General features: G+C 41.6%; 1 protein-coding gene across 4 annotated transcripts in view; it reads right to left on the bottom strand.

The window, feature by feature from the left end:
• Positions 1-21,081, bottom strand: part of STK31 (serine/threonine kinase 31) — a 53,615-nt gene that overhangs the window by 18,225 nt on the left and 14,309 nt on the right. For all 4 annotated transcript variants that reach the window (XM_020781013.3, XM_073003295.2, XM_073003296.2 and 1 more), the window contains exons 9-16: positions 18,176-18,291; positions 15,684-15,843; positions 14,495-14,617; positions 10,671-10,856; positions 6,502-6,618; positions 3,676-3,795; positions 2,648-2,779; positions 78-179 (exon numbers count right to left, since the gene is read on the bottom strand). In XM_020781013.3, coding sequence (XP_020636672.3) covers positions 78-179; positions 2,648-2,779; positions 3,676-3,795; positions 6,502-6,618; positions 10,671-10,856; positions 14,495-14,617; positions 15,684-15,843; positions 18,176-18,291 — 1,056 coding nt within the window. The remainder of the gene's footprint in view (positions 1-77; positions 180-2,647; positions 2,780-3,675; positions 3,796-6,501; positions 6,619-10,670; positions 10,857-14,494; positions 14,618-15,683; positions 15,844-18,175; positions 18,292-21,081) is intronic.

Below are 21,081 nucleotides of genomic sequence, written 5' to 3'. Positions count from 1 at the left end.
TCCCTGTTACGGATGTTCACCTTTCAAGTTTTCTCAAAAATGCATTTCAAAGGGAGCTTATGCATTTGAATACTTACATATTCTTTTTGCTCTTTGTACACTTCCTGAAATAACTCATTTCGTAATTCTGTGATTTCTTCTTTTATTTTTGCCACTTCAGGCTCACTACAGTCATCAGACTGGAGGCAGAAATGTTAAAAAATCATCACTTGAGCAGATTAAGGTATTACTGTCTCAAGAAACATCAACTATTATGAATTCCAAAAAGAAACACAGCTCAGTAGTCTAGGAGCAGCATCCCAAACCAGGGTTGGGCGAAACCTTTTCTAGACCATGGAATGGTCCAATATAGAAATTACCCAACACTGAGGTCAGCTATTGCTACACTGAGAATGCCATTTAGTCTCAAAAAGACATCTGAGGTTAAAGCCATCAAATCTATGGAATGTCTTTTCTGATTTTAAATGGATACACAATTAAAAGGACTGAATATCAGCCAAGTATCATTCCCAAGTGTGAAATCCTGCGACACCCAGTTTGCCACTTGTGTCAATTATGCTATTGTTATCTTTTAGACTGATATACTTGACATTATTTACAGCTTAGTCTATCCAGTTACTTATGAACTATTGTCACTTTGTCCCTTATTTTTATCTCCACCTGGTCATAGGGCCATGCATAAATTTGAAAGTCACATAGTCTCATTCTTATGTATGAGGAAGTAAACCCATAAAAAAGGTTCCCCTTGACAATTTTTGTCCAGTCGTGTCCGACTCTAGGGGGCGGCGCTCATCCCGCTCTTCAAGCCATAGAGCCAGCATTTGTCCGAAGACAATCTTTCCGTGGTCACATGGCCAGTGTGATTTAGACACGGAATACAGCACTTAGTCTTTAAGATGCAGCAACATTTTTGGCTCTTGTTTTGTTTGCTTGTTTTTTGTCTGATACGCCTGCATAGACTAACACGGCTACTTCTTCAACATTCTAGAAAGGTGCTCTGTCAATAAAAAAACAGACAAACACCTGGCCAGAAATAAAAGAAAATACAGCATGCCAACTTTCTCATTTTGAGACTAATACTGGAAAGCTGACAATGTTCAGGGCTTACACTGCTGCATCGGAGATGAAACCAAGAGAACTTTTAACATGAGCTTTTCTGAGACAAAAGGCTGTAAATTACAGTGGACCCTTGACTTACAGACGGCTTGAGTTACGGACTTCTCTGGCCGCAAAATTTAGGTTTGACTTGCAGCCTGAGAATTGACTTAGACCAGAAAAAAACCAAAATGGAACAAAAACGGCCTGTTACGGGATTAATCGGTTTTCAATGCACTGTAGGTCAATGGAGACTTGACCTACAGACTTTTTGACTTGAGAACCGCCTTCCAATACGGATTAAGTTCTCAAGTCAAGACCCCACTGTATGTGTTTGGGCTTGCATTTCTCTTACCTGACTTGACTACTCCCACTGTGAAACTTACTAAATTTACAACTAGATTTACAAGGATTAGACAACTCTGTGCAGGATAAAGCTACCAACGGCTACTAGTCCAAGAAGGATATATAGCTGTGTTTAGCAGAGTTCTGCATTCTAGTTGCTGAAGAACAATAGGGGGAGAAGTCTATCACCTTGTGTCCTGGCTGCAGACCTCCTTGCTCAGTCACTGAGGGAGGGGATGCTGGATCAGAGAAGCTTTTGATCTTATCTAGCAGGACTTGACCTCTAACTTAGAAAGATAACAAGGTTCTTCTTTGGGTACTTACAAAACCTTGCACTGCTTCTTCCCCATTCAGCCACCATCTACTGTAATACCCTCCACATTCAGGCTGCATAACTACCATATATTCCTCCTCCTTTCATTTCAAGCCTGCACTTACGGAGCTAGTGCCATTCCAATTGCTCATCACACCACAGCCCCTATTCAGTAGTTCCAATGTAGAATTATGACAATGAAAGAAAGGTGGGCAAAGGATAGCCTGCCAGATGGTTTTCAAACTTATTACTCCTGCCATTTCTCAGCACTGGCTAAGGCTGCTGGGAGCTGTAATCCAACAACACCGGAACAGCCACATTTAGCTTCCCCGTGTGACAGGAAACCTTGGCTTTAGTTGTTTACAGGCCTACCATCAATGAAACAGGTAAAAATTATTCCCTCCCTACAGTCAATATTCTGCACTCTCTCCTTGACTTCTCCGGGCTGCAGTTTCAGGCAATTTAAATTTCTGGGAGGTAGCCATGTTAGTCGGTTGAAGAAAAAAGGAGTTCTGTGGCACTAAGCATTTGGGAGCAATTCTTGTGAAATCTAGCCCACTTCTTCAAAACTTGACTGTCTTTAAGGTATCCTAAGACTCCTTACTGTTCTGCTACAACTTAAATGTTTTCTTGGCAGCTCTTCCCCCCATTGCCTATCCTTTTCCCTTGTTACTTTATTTGTTTTAATCAAATTCTCCACAGGCTATCACTTGCACAGGGTTTGCATGAATACATTGTATTCTCATATAAAGGGGAAATTGCTCAAGTGCCAGAAAGTAGCAGCTTCTCTCAGGCAGTCATCTGCTGGTTTCCATGAACAGTAGGAAAATATGCGCTCTCTCATCAGCTAGTTTCATAAGGAGAGTTTTATGCATTAAAACACAATTGGCATACTTCTTCCAAGTTGTTTCTTTCCACCAACTTCCATCTCAGCTGAGCCTTTATGTTTTTCATTTTCTTCTTAATCAGTAACAACTCATCAATGTTCGGGCTCGTACCCAGCCATTCCACAATCTGCTGCTTTAACTAAAAAGAACAAATCATCACTAGGAGCAAGGGCCTTTATACAGTCTACAGTACAAAACATTTCAACATTCAGAATGAATAAATCATACATTTACTTTACAGAAATAAGTAATACTTGAAGTAAATGAAAAGGTGACTGTCTAAATTCAAGAGCAAACAAAACCAAAGTTTGGAAAAACAGCACTATTTGCATAGAAAAAATCTCTAAAAATTACTATATTAGAGTTCAAAAGTCCAATTGTATTTTAAAGATAGCATTTCATTAGAAGATGGAATCTTTAAATAATCCAAAGATTTGATTTTCGCAGACTGAACAATCAAACTTACAAAGTCTGTTCTTGCCTTCCAATGGCCTGTCACAAAACCATCTAATGTGAAAACTACAGAAGGTACAAAAGCGTTCTGCTCTGATACCCAAACATTTTCAACCCACAAGGCATTTTCTCTTCTAACAACATGCTGACCAGAATCCTAATGCTGATTTACACTTGTGTGAGGGAAATTGTGTAAGTCTTGATAGCAATTTGCTGCTCATTAGTGAAAAACTGACTGCATTGTCAATCACATGATCACATCCAGGAATGCCACCAACACTCATTCATGAATGGCAATTTGCTGCCAAAATTTACATGACTTTCCTTCTGCAGGCACAAATCACAAACAGGATTCTGGCCACTATCTGTAATGTAAAGTCACTTAGTATTTTTTTAATGCAGTGAGCATTTCAAGCAGTTATATCCAATATCTGGCTTACATAACTCTTTAAAATATTATATGGGTAATTAGAAATGGACATTATTATTATTCAAGAAAGATTCATAGACAAAACATTTAGCATCTCTAAAATGTTTTCCTAAAGTAATAAACATGACAATAAATGGCTGGGACAAACTGACCTCAACACTGTTAAGATACTTCTGATAAACAGTGCTTAAGAGTTGTTGTTCCTGGTGGATCTTCTGCATGACTTCGCTGTACACATTTAAGATAATTTTTTTGTCCACTTCATCCTGTTCCTAAATGAAATTACAGATAATTATCTATAAGCAAATAACATACCTGTAAGTGCACACAACTGTTTGATTTCAACATCTGAAAATATGAATACCATTCTTAAGGGAAACAACAGGAGGCAGAATGTTCCAAGTTCTTAAAGAGAACAATAAGCAGTTTATGTTAAACCAGTATGATTGGTTCATTTTGTTCTCTGGATGAATCAATAGTTCTCACTTGAATGCAAGCCTCCTGTTTTGCCATAGTTTGCATGATGAACTCTACAAAGTTACCAGATGACAGCCTTGCTGTTTTCAAACACACACAGAAGTTAGGGCATGTCTGCACTGGCAGAATAACTTGCTACTGGGATCATTTTTGATGCTGTTTGGTTTATGACATTCACGTGTTTTGACTTATCCATCCCACCCCTTTTCAGAGCTGTACTTCTCCTTTTTGGCACTGCATTAGGACTACAATTGTTTTGCAGCAATTTGAAGTGCTCCTAATTAGCTCATTTTGCAGCCTGTGTGAATGGCTAGCATGCACCAAAATAGAGCTGTGGGCATTGTTACCTGAGGTGACGACCCTGTGGCGCATTGGTAGGTTGTGACATTGGAAGAGATGATGGAGAACCACCACCCTCTACAGTGGTGCCTCACAAGACAATGTTAATTCGTTCCACGAAAATCGCTGTCTTGTGAAAACATTGTCTTGCGAAATGCAGTTCCCCACTGGAATGCACTGAAATCTATTTAATGCGTTCCAATGGGGAAAAAATCGTCTTGCGAAAATCGCCCATAGAGAAATTGTTTTGCGAAGCACAGACCCTGCTGTCAAAATTGATGTGTTGTGAAAAACCGTCCCTTAAAAAACTGTTTTGCGAAGCGCGGACTCAGCTGTCAAAATCGTCTTGCGAAAAACGGTCCTGAAAAAAAAAAACATCTTACGAAGCACGGACCGAAACATTGCCTAGCGAAAATCACCCATAGGGAAAACCGTTTTGCAAAGTGCTATAGCGATCGCAAAAACCCATCGTCTTGCGAATTAACCATTTTGCGAGGTAATCATTTAGCGAGGCACCACTGTATTTTCATCTACAGTGGTGCCTCGCATAGCGACATTAATCCATGCAGCAAAAATTGCTGCTAAGCGATTTCGTCGCTATGTGATTTTTAAAAGCCCATAGAAACGCATTAAAACCTGTCTAATGCATTCCTATGGGCAAAAAACTGACCTTAAAGCGAAGATCCTCCATACGGCGGCCATTTTCGCTGCCTCTTAAGGGAGGAATCCGTCCCTAAACACAGCGGGCGGCCATTTTTTTACCCGACGGCCATTTTGGAACCGCCAATCAGCTGTTAAAAAATCATCGCTTTGCGATGATCGATAAGCGAAACAGGGACCTGATCATCGCAAAGCGAAAAAAACCCATTTAAAACATTGCAATGTGACTGCTTTTGCGATCGCAAAATCTTCATCGCTATGCGGTTTCGTCGCTAAATGGAGTGCCTGTTAAGCGAGGCACCACTGTACTCTATTTTTTAAAATGTTTTAAATATTTTTGACACTGTTGACACAGTGCTATTTTCTAGATAAACAAGATCCATTGGCGGCATTATGTGTATAATGCTAGGTATATGCATTGCTGTTTCGCTATCTCACTTAATTTAATTTTAAAAAAGCAAAATTGTTGCAGCCTGCTGAATGATGGCCACAGGAAGCAGCAGTCAAGGGTGCAGGAAGGAGAATGCCACTAATTGAAAGGGGGACAAACTGGGGCGATCTAAAGACTTCTCTAGACTCTTCTTCTCATGGGAAAAAATGTCAATTAGTGTGAATGGAAGGACCCCCCCCCCCAAGTGAGAGATAAAGAAGATCACATTAAAGAATCTCTTAAGTGCACACCAGACTGCTCCAACTTCCCCCGCTTAGGATGTGCCCTCAGCTTCCACTATCTAGAAATGTTTACAATGTAGTTTTCAAAAAATGAAGACTACAAAGGGAAAAAAGATCAGTTTTGTCTATTTTGCTAATACTTTCTCACATCACTCAATTAAATAACAAGAGCTAATTTGCTTGCCAGCATAATTAATGGGATTTGGACTCCAAAATCAAAACAGTCTCTAAGAACACAACACATACATCTGTAACACACAGTTAAGCAGAAGCAATAAAATTAAAACTATGGGATGAAAATGACTTGCTACACATGACCTCGAGCTAAATATCACTTCAGAACCCACACAAGTATGTTGATCAAATTTACACTAATCTATTGTGTTAATACAGTGATTCAATTCCATGCAGAAGCATATACAGTGTTCATTTTATCGTGTATGTTTTATACATTGCCTAGTGGTGTGCAAATAATAAATGGGATTCAGAAAGGAGAGAAGATATGCACTGAGAATATCTGATGTTGCTAAAACTTAATTTTATTTCTTATTACTATTTGTACTGTATACCTTTGCTCTATTAGCATGGCAGCTAAAGCTGGGAAAAAGCTCTCCTGGCCACAACAGCCTTCTCAGAACAATGGTCTCAGGAGTGCAACCCCCCCTCCAGCTGCAAACCTGGCCCTTTCCAAGGAATGAAACCCCATTCAGACCAATAAAGCCTAGACAATGCTGCTTCTTACCTTATAATGAAACTTTCAGACAACAACATATTCTAGCCAAAAGACAAAGAGTCGTTTTTAAAAAGGCAGAAAAAGAAAGCCAACTTACAGTTAGAAAAATGTCCAGTTCTTGGGTAATAGCCAGCTCAGAATTCTTAAGAACTTCATCCACGTTGGCAGTGGCATCTTCAGGTTTCAAGAATGTATCTGAGTTCATGTCAAAACACTTCAAAGGCAAAGGAACAGGAATGAAAAGGGGTCCTCTCTGCTATTATGACCATACTGTGCCAACAAACTCAGAAAGACCAGTGAGAGGACCGCTTAAGAGCTGACAACCCTGAGGGAGATTAAACCTCTAGGTTTTAAGAATATGTGTTTAACCTTTCCAAATAGGGCTGATCACTTACTTAGAGCAAAGGAAGACTAGCAACAGCACATCCTGTTTACCATATACTACCAATGCATCAACCCTAAGAATGAAGTGCTTTCCAATGGTAGAAACTGTGGCTGATTGATGCCTAGCCATACCTTTTTGGGTCCTTCAGTTCTGGCTTAGTTCCAGCATGTGCATTTCCTTAAGCCACTTAAAAACCTTAAGAAATGGGAAGCTTCCTTGGACATTTTGTATTTCTTTTTAACTGCTACTAATGCACCAAAGCCCCTTTAAAGCACTACTGATACACTTTGTCAGTTAGCAGCAATTAACATGCAAAAACTTCCTCTCCCTTCTCCTCTGGAGGCAAGTGGCAAGGAAGCTTCTCATTTTTCAAGATTATTAAGCAGATTATACAAAGTAAGAGACGGGGGTGGGGTGGGGTGGGGTTGTTCTTGTTTTTGTCTTCTTTCCCTTTAAAGGGAAAAGGTCAGTCTAGATATCAAGCTAAACAGGGTTACTGAGATGCGGTGTGGTTGATCCTTGCCCCAAACGGCATACCACACTTCAAAGGTGTTTAGCATAATCTAGACCAGTGGTTCCCAACCCTTTCTGAGTCAAAACCCGTTTTATAAGAGCAAAGGAACCTGTGACCCCCCCCTGCCACCTTTGCATAAATAAGCCATCACTGTCACTCCTTGACATGGCAGTACCATCCATGCTGCTGCTGGTCACCTTCCTACTGCTCCTCTGCCATCACCACTTAAAACCTGCAAGAGAGCAGGCTGTGGAAAGTTAAATGTAGGAAGAAGGGAAGGCAAGGACTTTAAAAAAGGGGCCAGGGGGAGGAAGGACATTGTGGTACCAAGGGAGGGTACAAAACCTTCATACAGACAGGATGAAGCTTTCCTTGCACTAGCTGCAGAAGAGGCGTGCCATTTCATAGAATCATAGAAAAGTGAAGTTGGAAGGGGCCTATAAGGCCATCAAGTCCAACCCCCTGCTCAAGGCAGGAATACAATCAAAGCCTATCTGCCAGGTGCTTATGCATATTTATTTCTGTATTCGCCTCCGGGGGCTTTGCTGTAGGGGGAGGGATTCTTCTTTTCCCTTTTCCTCGTTTAGGCTCTCCAGAAGTGACCCATCATAGTTAAAATCCCTTTCTTGTGGATGTGGCAGCAATTTTATCTTTACACTGGCATTTCTTTTTTTGTTAAAAAAAAAATAAAAATTAAAATGTCCCAATCATCCCTTCTCAGAAAGTAGAGGCTTCTTCATTCCCCATAGTGCCTGTTTCTCATACATTTACATACAAGCCAACTTTAATATCCCATTCTGAAAGGTGAAGGAAAAAATTATTTGACAAGGGCTACAACAGACGTAAGGTAACCTGCGATGCCCCAGAAAATATTCTGTGACACACACCCCTTGGTGGTCATGGCCCCCAGATTGGGAAACACTGATCTAAACTCAATTATCCAGGCCTAGATAATTCAGCTGATACCCTGTGTAAAATTACAATTCCCAGGTCTATGATAGAAGCTGTGTTAGTTAAACAAGAGTCAAAGGGGTTTAAAAAGGTAAAAGTTCCCCTTGACCATTTTTGTCCAGTTGTGTTCGACTCTAGGGGGTGATGCTCATCCCCGTTTCCAAGCCATAGAGCCAGCGTTTGTCCAAAGACAATCTTCCGTGGTCACATGGCCAGTGCAACTTAGACACGGAATGCTGTTACCTTCCCACCAAGGTGGTCCCTATTTATCTACTCGCATTTGCATGCTTTCGAACCGCTAGGTTGGCGGGAGCTGGGACAAGCGACGGGAGCTCAGTCCGTCACGTGGATTCGATCTTGCAGCTGAAGATCTACAGACTTTACAGCACAGAGGCTTCTGCGGTTTAACCCACAGCGCCACCACGTTCCTAAAAGGAGGTTTAGACCCAGATAAAATCTGCAGAACTGATGTGTCTAGTAAGAAACTAGTTTAGGAGGTTTCACCTGGTATTTTCGAGTTAAGCTACTTACAAAGCTCCTTATTCCAATCTGTTATGTCTTCGGTTTCCTTACCAAGTAATTATTCTAAAAACATAAGTCAATATAAACTAAGATTTACATGCATTCCTCCCTCAAGATCATATCTACAGCCCTCAGAGCACTCTAAAAAAATTCAATTAAAATGGGTACTTCTCCTAAGCAAGGGTTTCAACAAAATAAGATGTGCAACCCCACATCTTATTTTGTTGAAAACCTTGTTTCTGCAGAAAATCTGATGGTTTTTGTTCCAAACTAAAAGAGCCTTTTACAAACTGGAAATGACTTTGCCACATCTGACCGAACTCACAGAACCTGGTGTGTTGCCCTAACCCCAACACCCCAACCACGTTTGTCCATCCCTGCTAAGATGTGTTCCACAAGCACATAGCTTTTATAATTTCTCTGTGCAGAACAGGAGATTAAAGGAGGTGCACTGTTTGCTTTGTATTTAATGATGCTACTCTAATTGCCCTAGCTTTGGTTGCTCAGGAAGAGCAGAGCTAAACAGAAGCAGTCACTTAGCTAGACAGTCTAGGGCTTCTGGTAAGTTGCACCTCGTCCTGACCAGGAAGAACATCATGGAAAAGAAAATCAACCTCGCCCGCCCATCTGTCAATGAGCATACAGCTGCTCTACAGCTTGTTTTCCTCTTTCTTCTCCATTTTAGGTTGTGAGCCCAAACAGAAAAAGACAAAAGCGATGCCCATCTGTGGAGGGGATCGTCTTTCAGCAGGAGGCACAAATTTTAAAGGTGACCTTCGGTGCCATAAAAAGGGCGGGAAACGCGAGAGAACGGGGGAAGGGGGAGGGGAAAAAGTCTAAATGGTAAACTCTCTAAATCTTCCTTTTTAAAAAATATTAACAACAGGGAAGAATACGAACGGTTTGAGAACGAAACTAGCTGAAGAGATAGTTGATTGATAAGTTCTGATTTCAATTAGTGAAGAGCTCTAGAAACGAGACCTGCTGCAGCAGCGGAAAAAATGGAACTGAGGTAACTGTAAGGGCGGGCAGACCACGAGGGCTTGGGGGGAGGTCTTAAAATGGTTACTTTAGCTCTAGAATGTTCCAAGGCCTCTGCGCGCACACAGACTTAACCCATTAGTGTGCATTCACAGAGGCCACGAAGAAGAAGCTATACATAGCACTAACAATTTTTGATGTTTTAAAAATTAGAAATACCAATATTGATAATGCTACAATGAAACAATAAAATAAGAGCAGGATATGAGAGGTTTTAAAGCATCCTGAAAGTGTTCCAGCGGAAAGTTCATTTTATATATAATGGGACTGCTGGCATATTCTGCCACTCGTCAAATCCTCCAGAGCAAAAAGTGAACGGAGAGCTTTCCCTGGCCATCAAGTTCAAAGTGCTGAGAGAAGGTTCTGATCAACAGATCAACCCTCCTGAGCAAAGCAACATCACAGGAATGTTATGTTCTCACTCCACGTGTCAAGTTCCTAAAAAGCTTCCCAAGAGTAATCGCACATTTAAAATATCAAGCAGACACTCTGGCAGGCAGCACTGCATCAGCTCTTGTGAAGATTCTTGCAATGCAAGTGATTCCATGTAAGTTTTTCCAACAAGGAGACTCTCCAAAAAACATTTACAGATGACTGATCTGGACTAGTACACATGCACAAGGCAAACGACCAACCTTTTCAACCACCTTCTGAAATCCAAAGTCATCTCTGTAGTAGAAAATAATGAGATTACACCAGACAGGGAATCTTTGCCACAAGAGCTGTTACAAAAAACATACATTAAATTGGAGGTCCCAAACAAAGACCTCTAAAACAGCCCGCAGCCTGGCCTCCAAATCATGAGGTGAATGTCAAGCTTTTATTTTTGTTCAAGATCGAGTGTTTTCTTTACCTGAATTATCTTGCTGAAACAATTCTTAAGATTCTGCAGTGATGTATCTGTGGCATTCCTGACCTGGTTGAATTCCTGCAGCTTAACATTCTTCCACTCAAAGAATTTCTCAAATGCTCCCTCAGAACTCTCGGCTTCAGGAAGAGAGTTCTTTCCATATACAGCCTCCAACGAACTCTGCAATTCCTGGAGAAGTTTAAAAAAATCCAACAAAGGTTGAGAGGGGAAATGCAAGTAAATATAGCAACAAAGGGGAAGCACCCAGAAAAAGTAAATTGCTGCATTTGCTAATTTATTTATCACAAATTCCTCCAGGTGCCAGGTTCAAACTCCAGCTAGGTTTAGGGAAGAATCCTTCTTGAAAGCCCAGAAACCTCCTGCCAGTTGACAAATTCAGGACTGGGCAAGACTCAACAAAATTGACCAGATAGGCGGGATATAAATAAAATAAATAAAATAAAAATAAATAAAATTCTGATTCAGGAATTGTTAGCTACCTTGAGTGCCATTTATTGGTAGAAAGGAGGGCTTATGTTTAATAGAAAAATATCCAGCATAAACATGAACCAGATCTTCACTGACGTGAATAGCGAAAAATGTATTAAATATAGTGGTACCTCGGTTTATGAACACCTCAGTTAATGTAATGGTTTGTTTATGAATGAAAATCCATTGAAAATAATGCCTTGGTTTATAATTTTTTTTTTTACAATAGGAAACAAGTTTCCCCAGGATGCATTGCGGCTGGATTATTAGCGCTGCCCCCGTGCATGCGTCGTATTTGCAATACGAAACGTCCAGAAGAACACATTAAATTCGTAAACCGAGGTACCACTGTAAATGGATATAAAGGAAGTTACATAAGTACCATCCTAGAAGAATGAACGAGAAAGAAGTACAAGAAATTAGTTTGTGAAGAAAGTTAACACAGGTCATAGAATTGAATATAGCATCATTTGAAGCCTGCCCATAAAAGGGGAGGCTTTATATTTTCAGAGAAAGACAATAATAGTCTATGAAAAAAGCTAACATAAGGATATAAAGAAGATTTTTATACAAAAAATGGTTCTTGGGTCTTCCTTCTTCTTCTTTTGAAGTGGCCTTATTAAAGATCCAGGGTGATGATGACAGTGGCATATCTTTTAAAAAAAAAAAAAAACTGGCAGGCAATGTAGGGCTGAGTTGATCTACTAGCCTGTGAAACTGCAGTACGTACTTAGCATTAAGAACTGTTAATGACAGAAGAGCACGGATAACTTGTGATCCCAGAGAGAAACTATAGTGTTTCTAGTTGTGGTGTGGACTCTTGTCCTGAAAATTGCCCAGGATAAATAAATATTAATGCTTAGTTTGACTCTTAGCCAATTGATTTAAGCCAGAAAGAATACAGGATATGAAGGTTTTGCAGTACTTCCTCTCACAGAATGTTATAAAGGCTTGTTAACGTAAAATCCGGAAGAGGGCATGGCAGAATGAGCGCTGAAGCACTTTGACAGTACAGTATAATTCTTGGAGGCTGCCATCTTGTGGATGTTGCATCACATTAGTTACTATGCTACATTAGAGACATTTTCAAACAGATCATCATTTTTCTCTGTCTTAGCAGGTCTAACCTAAGCAGAACAAACATGAGCTCTGAACAGGAAAAAAAATGAAAACAAAAGTCTTGGGATACCTTAAAGACCAACAGATTTCTTTCAGAATGAGTTTTTATGGATTACAATCCACTTCCAACAGTTTACCACTGTTATAAATAGAACAAAAAAGTTGATTGCTCTTCCCATTAGTAGAATATTCATGCAATGGTTATTCTGAATGTGCATTACTAGTATTAATAATGCTACTGCCACATTAACTGTGTTATTGTCACCCTGCTTTTCCAGTCTCAAAGCTCCCAATCTGACCACCTTGTACTCTGTACAAATAATTCTATTATGCTCCATGTATCTGAGCAAGTAGGTTGTTATCCACAAAAACTCCCATTGAAATAAATCTTTAAACTTTTGTTATTCATGCATTGGAAAAAATAATTTTACCCAGTGCTGAACATTCGATCACATGAGGTGCAAATCACAAAAGCTTACACCAAATAAAGCATGATGTTTTCTCGAAGGCTTTCATGGCCGGGATCTGATGGTTGTTGTGGGGTTTTTGGGTTCTTTGGCCGTGTTCTGAAGGTTGTTCTTCCTGACATTTTGCCAGTCTCTGTGGCCGGCATCTTCAGAGGACTGGAGTAGGAACTCTGTCCATGCTCTGTTGCTGTGTGTTAGATAGTTGAATATTTATAGCTGTGGGAACAGCTTTTGTCTTTTTCTAGGAGATAGGGTGATCAGCGTGTTTTTTGTTGTGATAAGGGAGGGGAGAGATTATCTGTTACTGTGATTGATGGGTGTCGTTAGCTGGTCTTTTTTGTGCAATGATCGTGGTCCTTGTGGCTGGGTAGAGTTCGCTGACCTTTTACATGCTGTATTTTTCAATATTGGGAGCCAGGCCGTGTTTAGTTTTAGGACTTCTTCCTTTTTGTTGAAGTTCTGTTTATTTTTATGGATTTCAATGGCATCCCTGTGCAGTCTAACATAATGATTGCTGGTGTTGTCCAGTACTAAATGTCAAGGGGAACCTTTACCTTTTTTACATTAGACAAGGACCACTATATATGTAGTATAAACTGTACAACTGTTCATGTCACATTCTCTACATTAATTATTGCTGCACGAGAATGCAGCAATGCTGTACTGGCAAGCAAATCAACATTCCATAAGGCAATTCAAAAATGGAAGCAACACAAACAAAATATACATATAACTGTACAATAATTTACAGTGGTGCCTCACACAACGAGCGCCCCGTAGAGCGATGAATTCGCTCTAGGGTGACGCTTTTGCGATCGCTAATGCGATCGCAGAGCGATGCCCCCAATGGGCAAAAATCGCAGAGCGAAGGTCAGTAAGCAGTTCGCTTACTGACCTTCGCTTTGCGACCCACCGATCAGCTGTTCTGCGGCTTCAAATGGCCGCCGGAATAGCCGAAATGGCCGGGTGCAGCATTTTCGCACCCTTGGTAAGCAAGGGGAGGGCGCGAAAACGCTGCCGGAACAGCCGAAATGGCTGCGCACAGCGTTTTCGCGCCCTCCCCTCGCTTACCAAGGGCGCGAAAACGCTGCGGCCGGTCATTTCAGCTGTTCCGGCGGCCATTTTGGATCCGCCGGACAGCTGATCGCAGTCATTTTCGCGCCCTCGTTCAGCGAGGGGAGGGCGCGAAAATGGCTGCCGGCCATCGGAGAAACATCGCTGAACGGTGAGTACAGCAGCTGACTGGAATGCATTAAACACTGTTTAATGTGTTCCAATGAGCTTTTCTGCCCCGCTCAGCGATGTTTCACACAGCGAGGGTTAATCCGGGACGGATTAACCTCGCTGTGCGAGGCACCACTGTATTAATAAAAAAACTCAAAGATGTTATGTGCCATCAAGTCACTTCTGATGTGTGGTGACCATGTTAGCTAATGACCTCATGATATTACTCATAAACATGTACAAACCCAGCCATAAGCTCAGAAATAGGTTGCCAAAAAAAGACATCATAGAAATCTTCCCCTTAGTAATAAGTATTGATAATGGATCACTTTCCAGACATTGTAACAAGTAACCGGGGTGGGGGGGGGAGATATTTGAAAGGATGCTAGTTCTGGTCAGGGATGACCACATGACAAGCATAATCTTTTCATTCCAAGGTGCACTACATACTTATATTCTGATAAGGGCTGATTTAGAAGAATCAGGCATTACAAAGTTAACAGAAATGCATGCAGTGCTATTCCAAACCTGCAATGTTTCTCGACGCTCCAAAAGGGGCAAATCATTCACTTCTGCAATGAAATCTTTCATGGCAGAGTATAACTTCTGCTGCACTTCATTTCTGCAAAGTATCAAGCTCTGTACTTTCTCCTACATAAAGAGAAAAGACAGGTGAGGAAGACACATCTGAAACTGTGTCACACAAGACAAGACACTGCTGGCATCCTTCTTCCCCCAGATAGCTCTGCAGAGGAAAATAAGGAACGACAGTCCAAAAAACTAATTTCCTCTTCCACAGAATCTTGCACCCAAGTAGAAGAGTGATTCTGTACATACCATGCTGGATTTATTCATATAGTATGGGCATCACGCACAAAAATGACAAAAATTTACAGAGAACAATAAATCAAAATGAGAAAGACAGAGACATCTATTTATGATTTTGATTGGGATGGGGGCTTAGGGAGGCTCTGTGACTTCTCTTCATATAACAATTACTGCTTCTGGAACTCTATGGTAGGGCACAGGAGTCCTCAAAAATGGCCTTGAGGGCCACATGCATTCTGTGGCCTATACTTTGTGCACCCTGATGCATATGCATATGCATATTTCTAAAACAGAATTTTTAGAAAGTCGAGAGCCTGTTTGTTGGGAGCAGCATAACTACTGAATCCATGTTCAATTAACTGGGTAGTATGTCTGTCAAGTGCAGAGAAGTTTAAACAAAAGACTTGATAATAAGGCCTAAGCTGCATGTAGGTTTACCCACAAAGAGACTGCATTACAATCACTTCACTACAACCATCCAGCACAGCCAGAAATGCCGTTACCCTACACCTTCTTACACTACAAGATAGCACAGATCAGATTGCTGGAGAAAGGAATATGAGCCAAGATCTCCACCTATACAGAACTAAGAACAAAGGAAACACCACTATCATGGGCCAAAGCATGCCCTGGAAATACTTAACCAACACATTAAAGTTGTTAGAGGCTCCCAAGTCACTGATATTTTTTTTCTGTAGTGAGAAATGTGCAAACAGCCAAGATCCAAATATGTACTTTGGTATCCAGTACTAGCAAAACCCAAGCTTTCCTCCTCCCATTTCCCACTGCCCTCTGTGGCATCCAAAACCTACTCAAGGTATCAAAACAATTTTTTTTAAAAAAAATTCTGGGGCAGAGGGCTTGAAAAGGCACAAGCTATTTTACGTACCCCATCTTTGCACAAGCGTATTTCCTCTTGCGAAGAGTTGTAGTCTATCCACGTCTTTTCCAGCGTTTCCAGAAAGAAAGGAGCAGCAAGACACCCCGCAGTCACCACTTTCACAGCTTCTGAAAGGTCTTCTCCAAAACGAGCAGACATACTGTCTTGCCTGGGTTGGAGGGGGACACCCAGTGCCACATAAACAGTTTTATTTTCAGTTTCTAAGTTTATGGTGAATCAAAAACAATGCAACTATATCAGGAAAAGCACTATGGAAAGTATGGCAAAACATAAAAATTTCAGCAGGGATTCATTAATTGCGAGCTAGAAATGACTGGATGTTACACCTTTGGCTTTCTGAATGCATAACAAAGCAACAGGATTTCAGCCACTATTGTATCAAAAGCTACTGGATCAAGTTGGTGGTGGCTTTTAACTTCCCATTTCATATGGTTCTGATTAACAAAAGGAAACTATGGCCAAGGATATGCTAGAAGCCACTATTATTACTGAGTTACATGGAATCCACTTCCAGTCAAGACTCCTAAATCTGTAACAGTGTCATCAACATTATTCTATACATCTTCTCTGCAGTACGGCAAGAGAGTACCTATCCATAGTGAAGCAAATACCAGGGCTTAACTAGTATACAAGACATAACCAACAATTAGAAAATGACCGCATGTTTTTGCTCCGAGACAGGAGTCCATCAGAGCTGTGTCCCCTGGCAATCAGTTTGTCAATGAAGTCTGTGTTTACCACTCAATAACCAATCACAAAACAAAGTAAACTAGTGTACAGCTAAGGAAACTTCACACAAGGACAAATATCTGCCCTTCAGCATTTAAGGAAATCATTTTTCTAAAGACATGCTACAATCCAGTCTGACTCTCAGTTTTGTGGGAAGTGGAGGATTTCTGTGCTACAAGACAGATGGGCAGTTAAGAGTTCCCCAACATGGTCCCTTCTTGCAGCTTGTCTATTGTGTTGCATCTCCATTCACTGATGAATCCTCACAACTTAATTTCACCTCCTCCCATAAAACTCCTCTCTCCATTAGTCATATAGCCACGGCATCATATCCCACACTTTCCCTCACCCAAATACAGTGGTGCTCCACATGACAACGATAACCCGTCCTGGGAAAATCGCTGTTTAGCGAAATCATTGTCATGCGAAAACCCTTTCCCCATTGGAATGCATTGAAACCCAGTTTAATGCGTTCCAATGGGGAAAATACCTCGTCGTCCAGCAAAGATCGCCTATAGGGAAGCCATTTTGGAGCACCGATCAGCTGTAAAAATGGCTGCCCTGCGAAGCATGGGTCTGGAAAACATAGGGCAGCCATTTTGCGAAGCCAAAAAAATCGTCGTCTTGCAAACAAACGGTTCGCGAAGCACGGACCTAATCGTCGTTAAGTGAAAATCGCCCATAGGAATGACTGTTTTGTGAATCGCTATAGCAATCGCAAAAAGTCATCATCATGCGGATTCATCGTTTAGCGGGGTCATCATTTAGTGAGGTACCACTGTATACGGTTCTAATTTCTGGTTTCTGCTTTCCACACCATCATCTCTCTGAGACTAATACCTCCTCACCACCCTCCAGATGTCTTTCACCTTGGAAAGTTAACTCACAGACAAATCAACATAAAAGATTAAAGCTACCCAAAACCAGCCAGTGGTAGAATAACATCCACATCCACTCCATTTTTATACCTATCTGTCTCCCTTAAGCACTCACCTGTTCTTTCCTATGCCCTGCCCAGCACTCCTCCCCTCCCCTTGGAGGTGGGGAAAACAGCCAATGAAAATAAGGTTCCATAGATATGTTTTTCTTCCTCCTTAACAGTGGGCGTAGCAGTCTTACCTTAAACTCATTAAGGACTCTTCTCTCATTCAACCCATTCTTTCCAACAAGCAAATAGCCAATTTACTCATATATGGACATTATTTACAAACAAAAATAGCACAGCTCCTTTGGCACAGGAGCATTAGGAATGACTAAATCTGTCAGAAAGATGTCTCTTTCCACCTTCTAATGTCTACCAAGCAGGCGGGCTGAGGATTCTTGCTCAATGTCCAGCCTTGGCAACTTAAAGGCTAACTAAATAAAACTGTGGCCTACTTTTAACTCCATTTGGCAAGCTGTATCATCCCTCCCTCCCCACTATGCTCCCACATAAGCTAGTTAGTATACAACATTAATTCTTCAAAGAAATTCATTTTAGACCATGTATAGTCAATTGACTAAATTTCAAAAGACAGCTGTGTTCTTAGCCAAGCCTGCTCATCAAAACATACATAGCATCTTTTGTTCTACTGCAATAAATGATCTAAGTTGTTCATAGCTTTGAGGACCACGTTCAAAAAACAAAGTAAAAATTCAACAAGGAACCCAAAATCAAGGTTTGCATCCATTCTTAACCTTATTTAATGTGAATCACACCACTAAAAAATTCCTGCTGGAGAGCAAGTTCCATTCAGAAATACATGATATACCTTGTTTCTTTAATTTTCTCAAACTTGGTGGCCAAGCTTCTCATGGTGGTTCCTATATATCCTGGAAGAACACTTTCTAGGTACATCAGGCTTTCCTTTTTAGCTTTTATCTCTTCCTGCAGGAGATAACACGGGAGTTTTAGCCTGTTAATACTGCATGGGTTTTAGAAAAATTAAAGAGACCCTAAAAACATTATCTTTAAAATAGCCTAAAGCAAACTGTGGAGCCCGAGAACCTGGTCATGAAACTCTAGTGGGAGTGCCGTCTCTCACCAAGACATCTAAGGGAACTCAGACTACTCCGCCCCCTTCACCACCTAAGGTGGTACACCGAGGAATAGATACCCGGGACCTAGAGATGGGGATAAAAGGGTTAACCATCTCTACCCAGATTGACCTGGAAATGGCGGGAAAAGAGGAGAGAGGGCAGTCTGTGGTAGAGGCAGGAGCAGGGGATATAAAGGTGGATCGGAACAACATACCGGGGGGTTGGGAAACGATATGGATGCAAGACCCCTGGACTGGTTACTGGGAGCAGGTCAGAGTCCCTAAGCAAGAAGCTGAAAATAGGAGGAAGAAAGGGCTCCCTCAACGGCCATCTTATTGGGGTGAGTCCGAGACACACGACTGCCGTCGTTGCTTAAGGGAGGAGAAGGAGGCGGTCGAAAGGGAGAGAGAGGCCTGCAAAGCATGGCATTTGGAGGAACTGAAGAAGGTGGGCTGTTACCTGGACCGTGGGATGTTCAGCAGGGAGAGGGATCTCGCTTTGGGGATGGTCGGGAGATGAGGAAACCCTCCCATTATTGACTCTGGAGAAGAATGAAGAGTTAATCCAAGAACCGGGACGGGTCTTGGCAGGGCCTTGGGAACTTAAGTCTTTGAACCCCTTTGAACCTGACACGTGGTTGCCCTTGCGGGAGCCAATACTCCCGCAAGAGAAGTTTTTACCAAGCCTGCATGAAGTTAATGTTTTGTTACCTGAATTAATAAAGACAGTTCTTTTGAAGCAAAAACAACTACTGGCTTATTTGGGGAAGGGAAGGTCCCACCATTCGAACCCTCACACAAACATGAAACTAAGAAAATATAATGGTAGCATATTTGTCTTTGAGTGTATGTTATAAACAGTTATGTCAATGTACCGTATATTATGTTTATATAAGTACACTTTCTTCCAGGAACTCAGAACTAAAAAGACACAGGATTGCCAGGCAACCAGACAAAGAACCGCTTAGAAGTATGGTTTTCGAGACAAAGTAGAGGTGGATAAAGGAAATGGTTTCTATCAGTTGTTCTCAACACTTTTGCACTTCAGACTAGTACAGTTTACTCACACACACTTTGCTTCATAGGTTTGTATGGAACAATAAAAGATAATAGTTTCATTAAAATGTATATTCAGTGGTGCCCCGCTTGACGATTACCTCGCTAGATGAGGAAATCGCTTAACAATGAGTATTTTGTGATTGCTATAGCGAAAAAATAGTGATCGCAAAACGATGTTTTAATAGGAAAAAATCGCTTGACGATGATCGGTTCCCTGCTTCAGAACCAATTTTTCACTTTACGACAGTGGTCCCCAACCTTGGGCCTCCAGATGTTCTTAGACTACAGCTCCCAGAAGCCTTCACCACCACCTCTGCTGGCCAGGATTTCTGGGAGTTGAAGTCGAAGAACATCTGGAGACCCAAGGTTGGAGACCACTGCTTTAGGACGTTCAGAAAACAGCTGATTATCGGGTTTCAAAATGTCCACCCGCTGTGCTAAATGGCTCCCCGCTGTGTTTAAGAAGGCTTTTTCACTTTACAGGCCGCCCTATGGAGGATCTTCGCTGGACGCTGAGGTATTTCGCCCATTGGAACGCACTGAACCAGTTTTCAATGCATTTCAATGGGCTTTTTACTTTCGCTTGACGACGATTTCGTTCTACAGCGATTTTGCTAGAACAGATTATCCTCGTCAAGCGAGGCACCACTGTTCTTGGTTGGTTTTTGGTTTGGAATTAAATGAAGAGGATGACATTTGAGAAGTCGGCTGAAGTACTGGTCTGCTGTCTTCTAATTTTGATTAATTTACTGTTGTATATGTGACCGCATAAGACCAGAAGTGATAGAGAGACCCCTCTCATGGGAGTGCCGTCCCTCCCGCCAACCACTGAGAAAGAAAGTCAGACCCTGCCAGTTCCCCCACCCAGGAAGACAAGACCACCTGAACCAGATCCGGGAAGCCTAGTGAAAGATTTAAATGAACTAATGGTTAAAGAGACTGGGACTTTCTTGGTGGTCACGGGAGAAGAAGGGCAAGAAGTGGTGGAGGCAGGGTTGGTAGATATAAAAGGAGGGGAAGGAGAGTTACCAGGGGGTTGGGAATGCATATGGGTTGAAGACTCTTGGATGGGGAAGATGGAGAACCTAAGAATCCCAAAGGAAGAGGCAGACACTCGGAGAAGGAGAGAACTCACCCCCAAGCCATCATACTGGGGTGAGAAAGAGACCAAAGAGTGGATGAAGAAGTTAAGGGAAGAGAGAGAGAGAGGGTTGAAAGAGAACAAAGAAAGAGATTAGAATGGAGGATGTGGGTGACACATCAGAGGGGATTTGGGGAACCCCATGGCAGACAGGGGAACCCTCCAGGGAGTGTGACTAGGTAGACTTTCGAGAGGAGGACACCATCCCCTTATTGGAAAGAGAGAAAGGATTATTATTAAACCTGGATACCCCACCTGAGTGGCCCGGTCCTTGGAATGTTCAAAGTGGGAAACCTTTCGAGTTTGAAGAATGGAAACCCCCAGTCGACCTGTCTAATGGGGAGAAAGCTTGGAACACGTTTGTTGACACGGGACTATTGTTGAACAACCCAATAAATGTTACCCCTATTTCAAAACCGAGAAAAACTGGTGATTTATT

Source organism: Pogona vitticeps, chromosome 6, assembly GCF_051106095.1.
Source record: "Pogona vitticeps strain Pit_001003342236 chromosome 6, PviZW2.1, whole genome shotgun sequence".
Taxonomy (NCBI): Eukaryota; Metazoa; Chordata; class Lepidosauria; order Squamata; family Agamidae; genus Pogona; species Pogona vitticeps.
The sequence above is the reverse complement of the archived record's forward strand: the minus strand, read 5'-3'. Positions and strand labels throughout refer to the sequence as shown.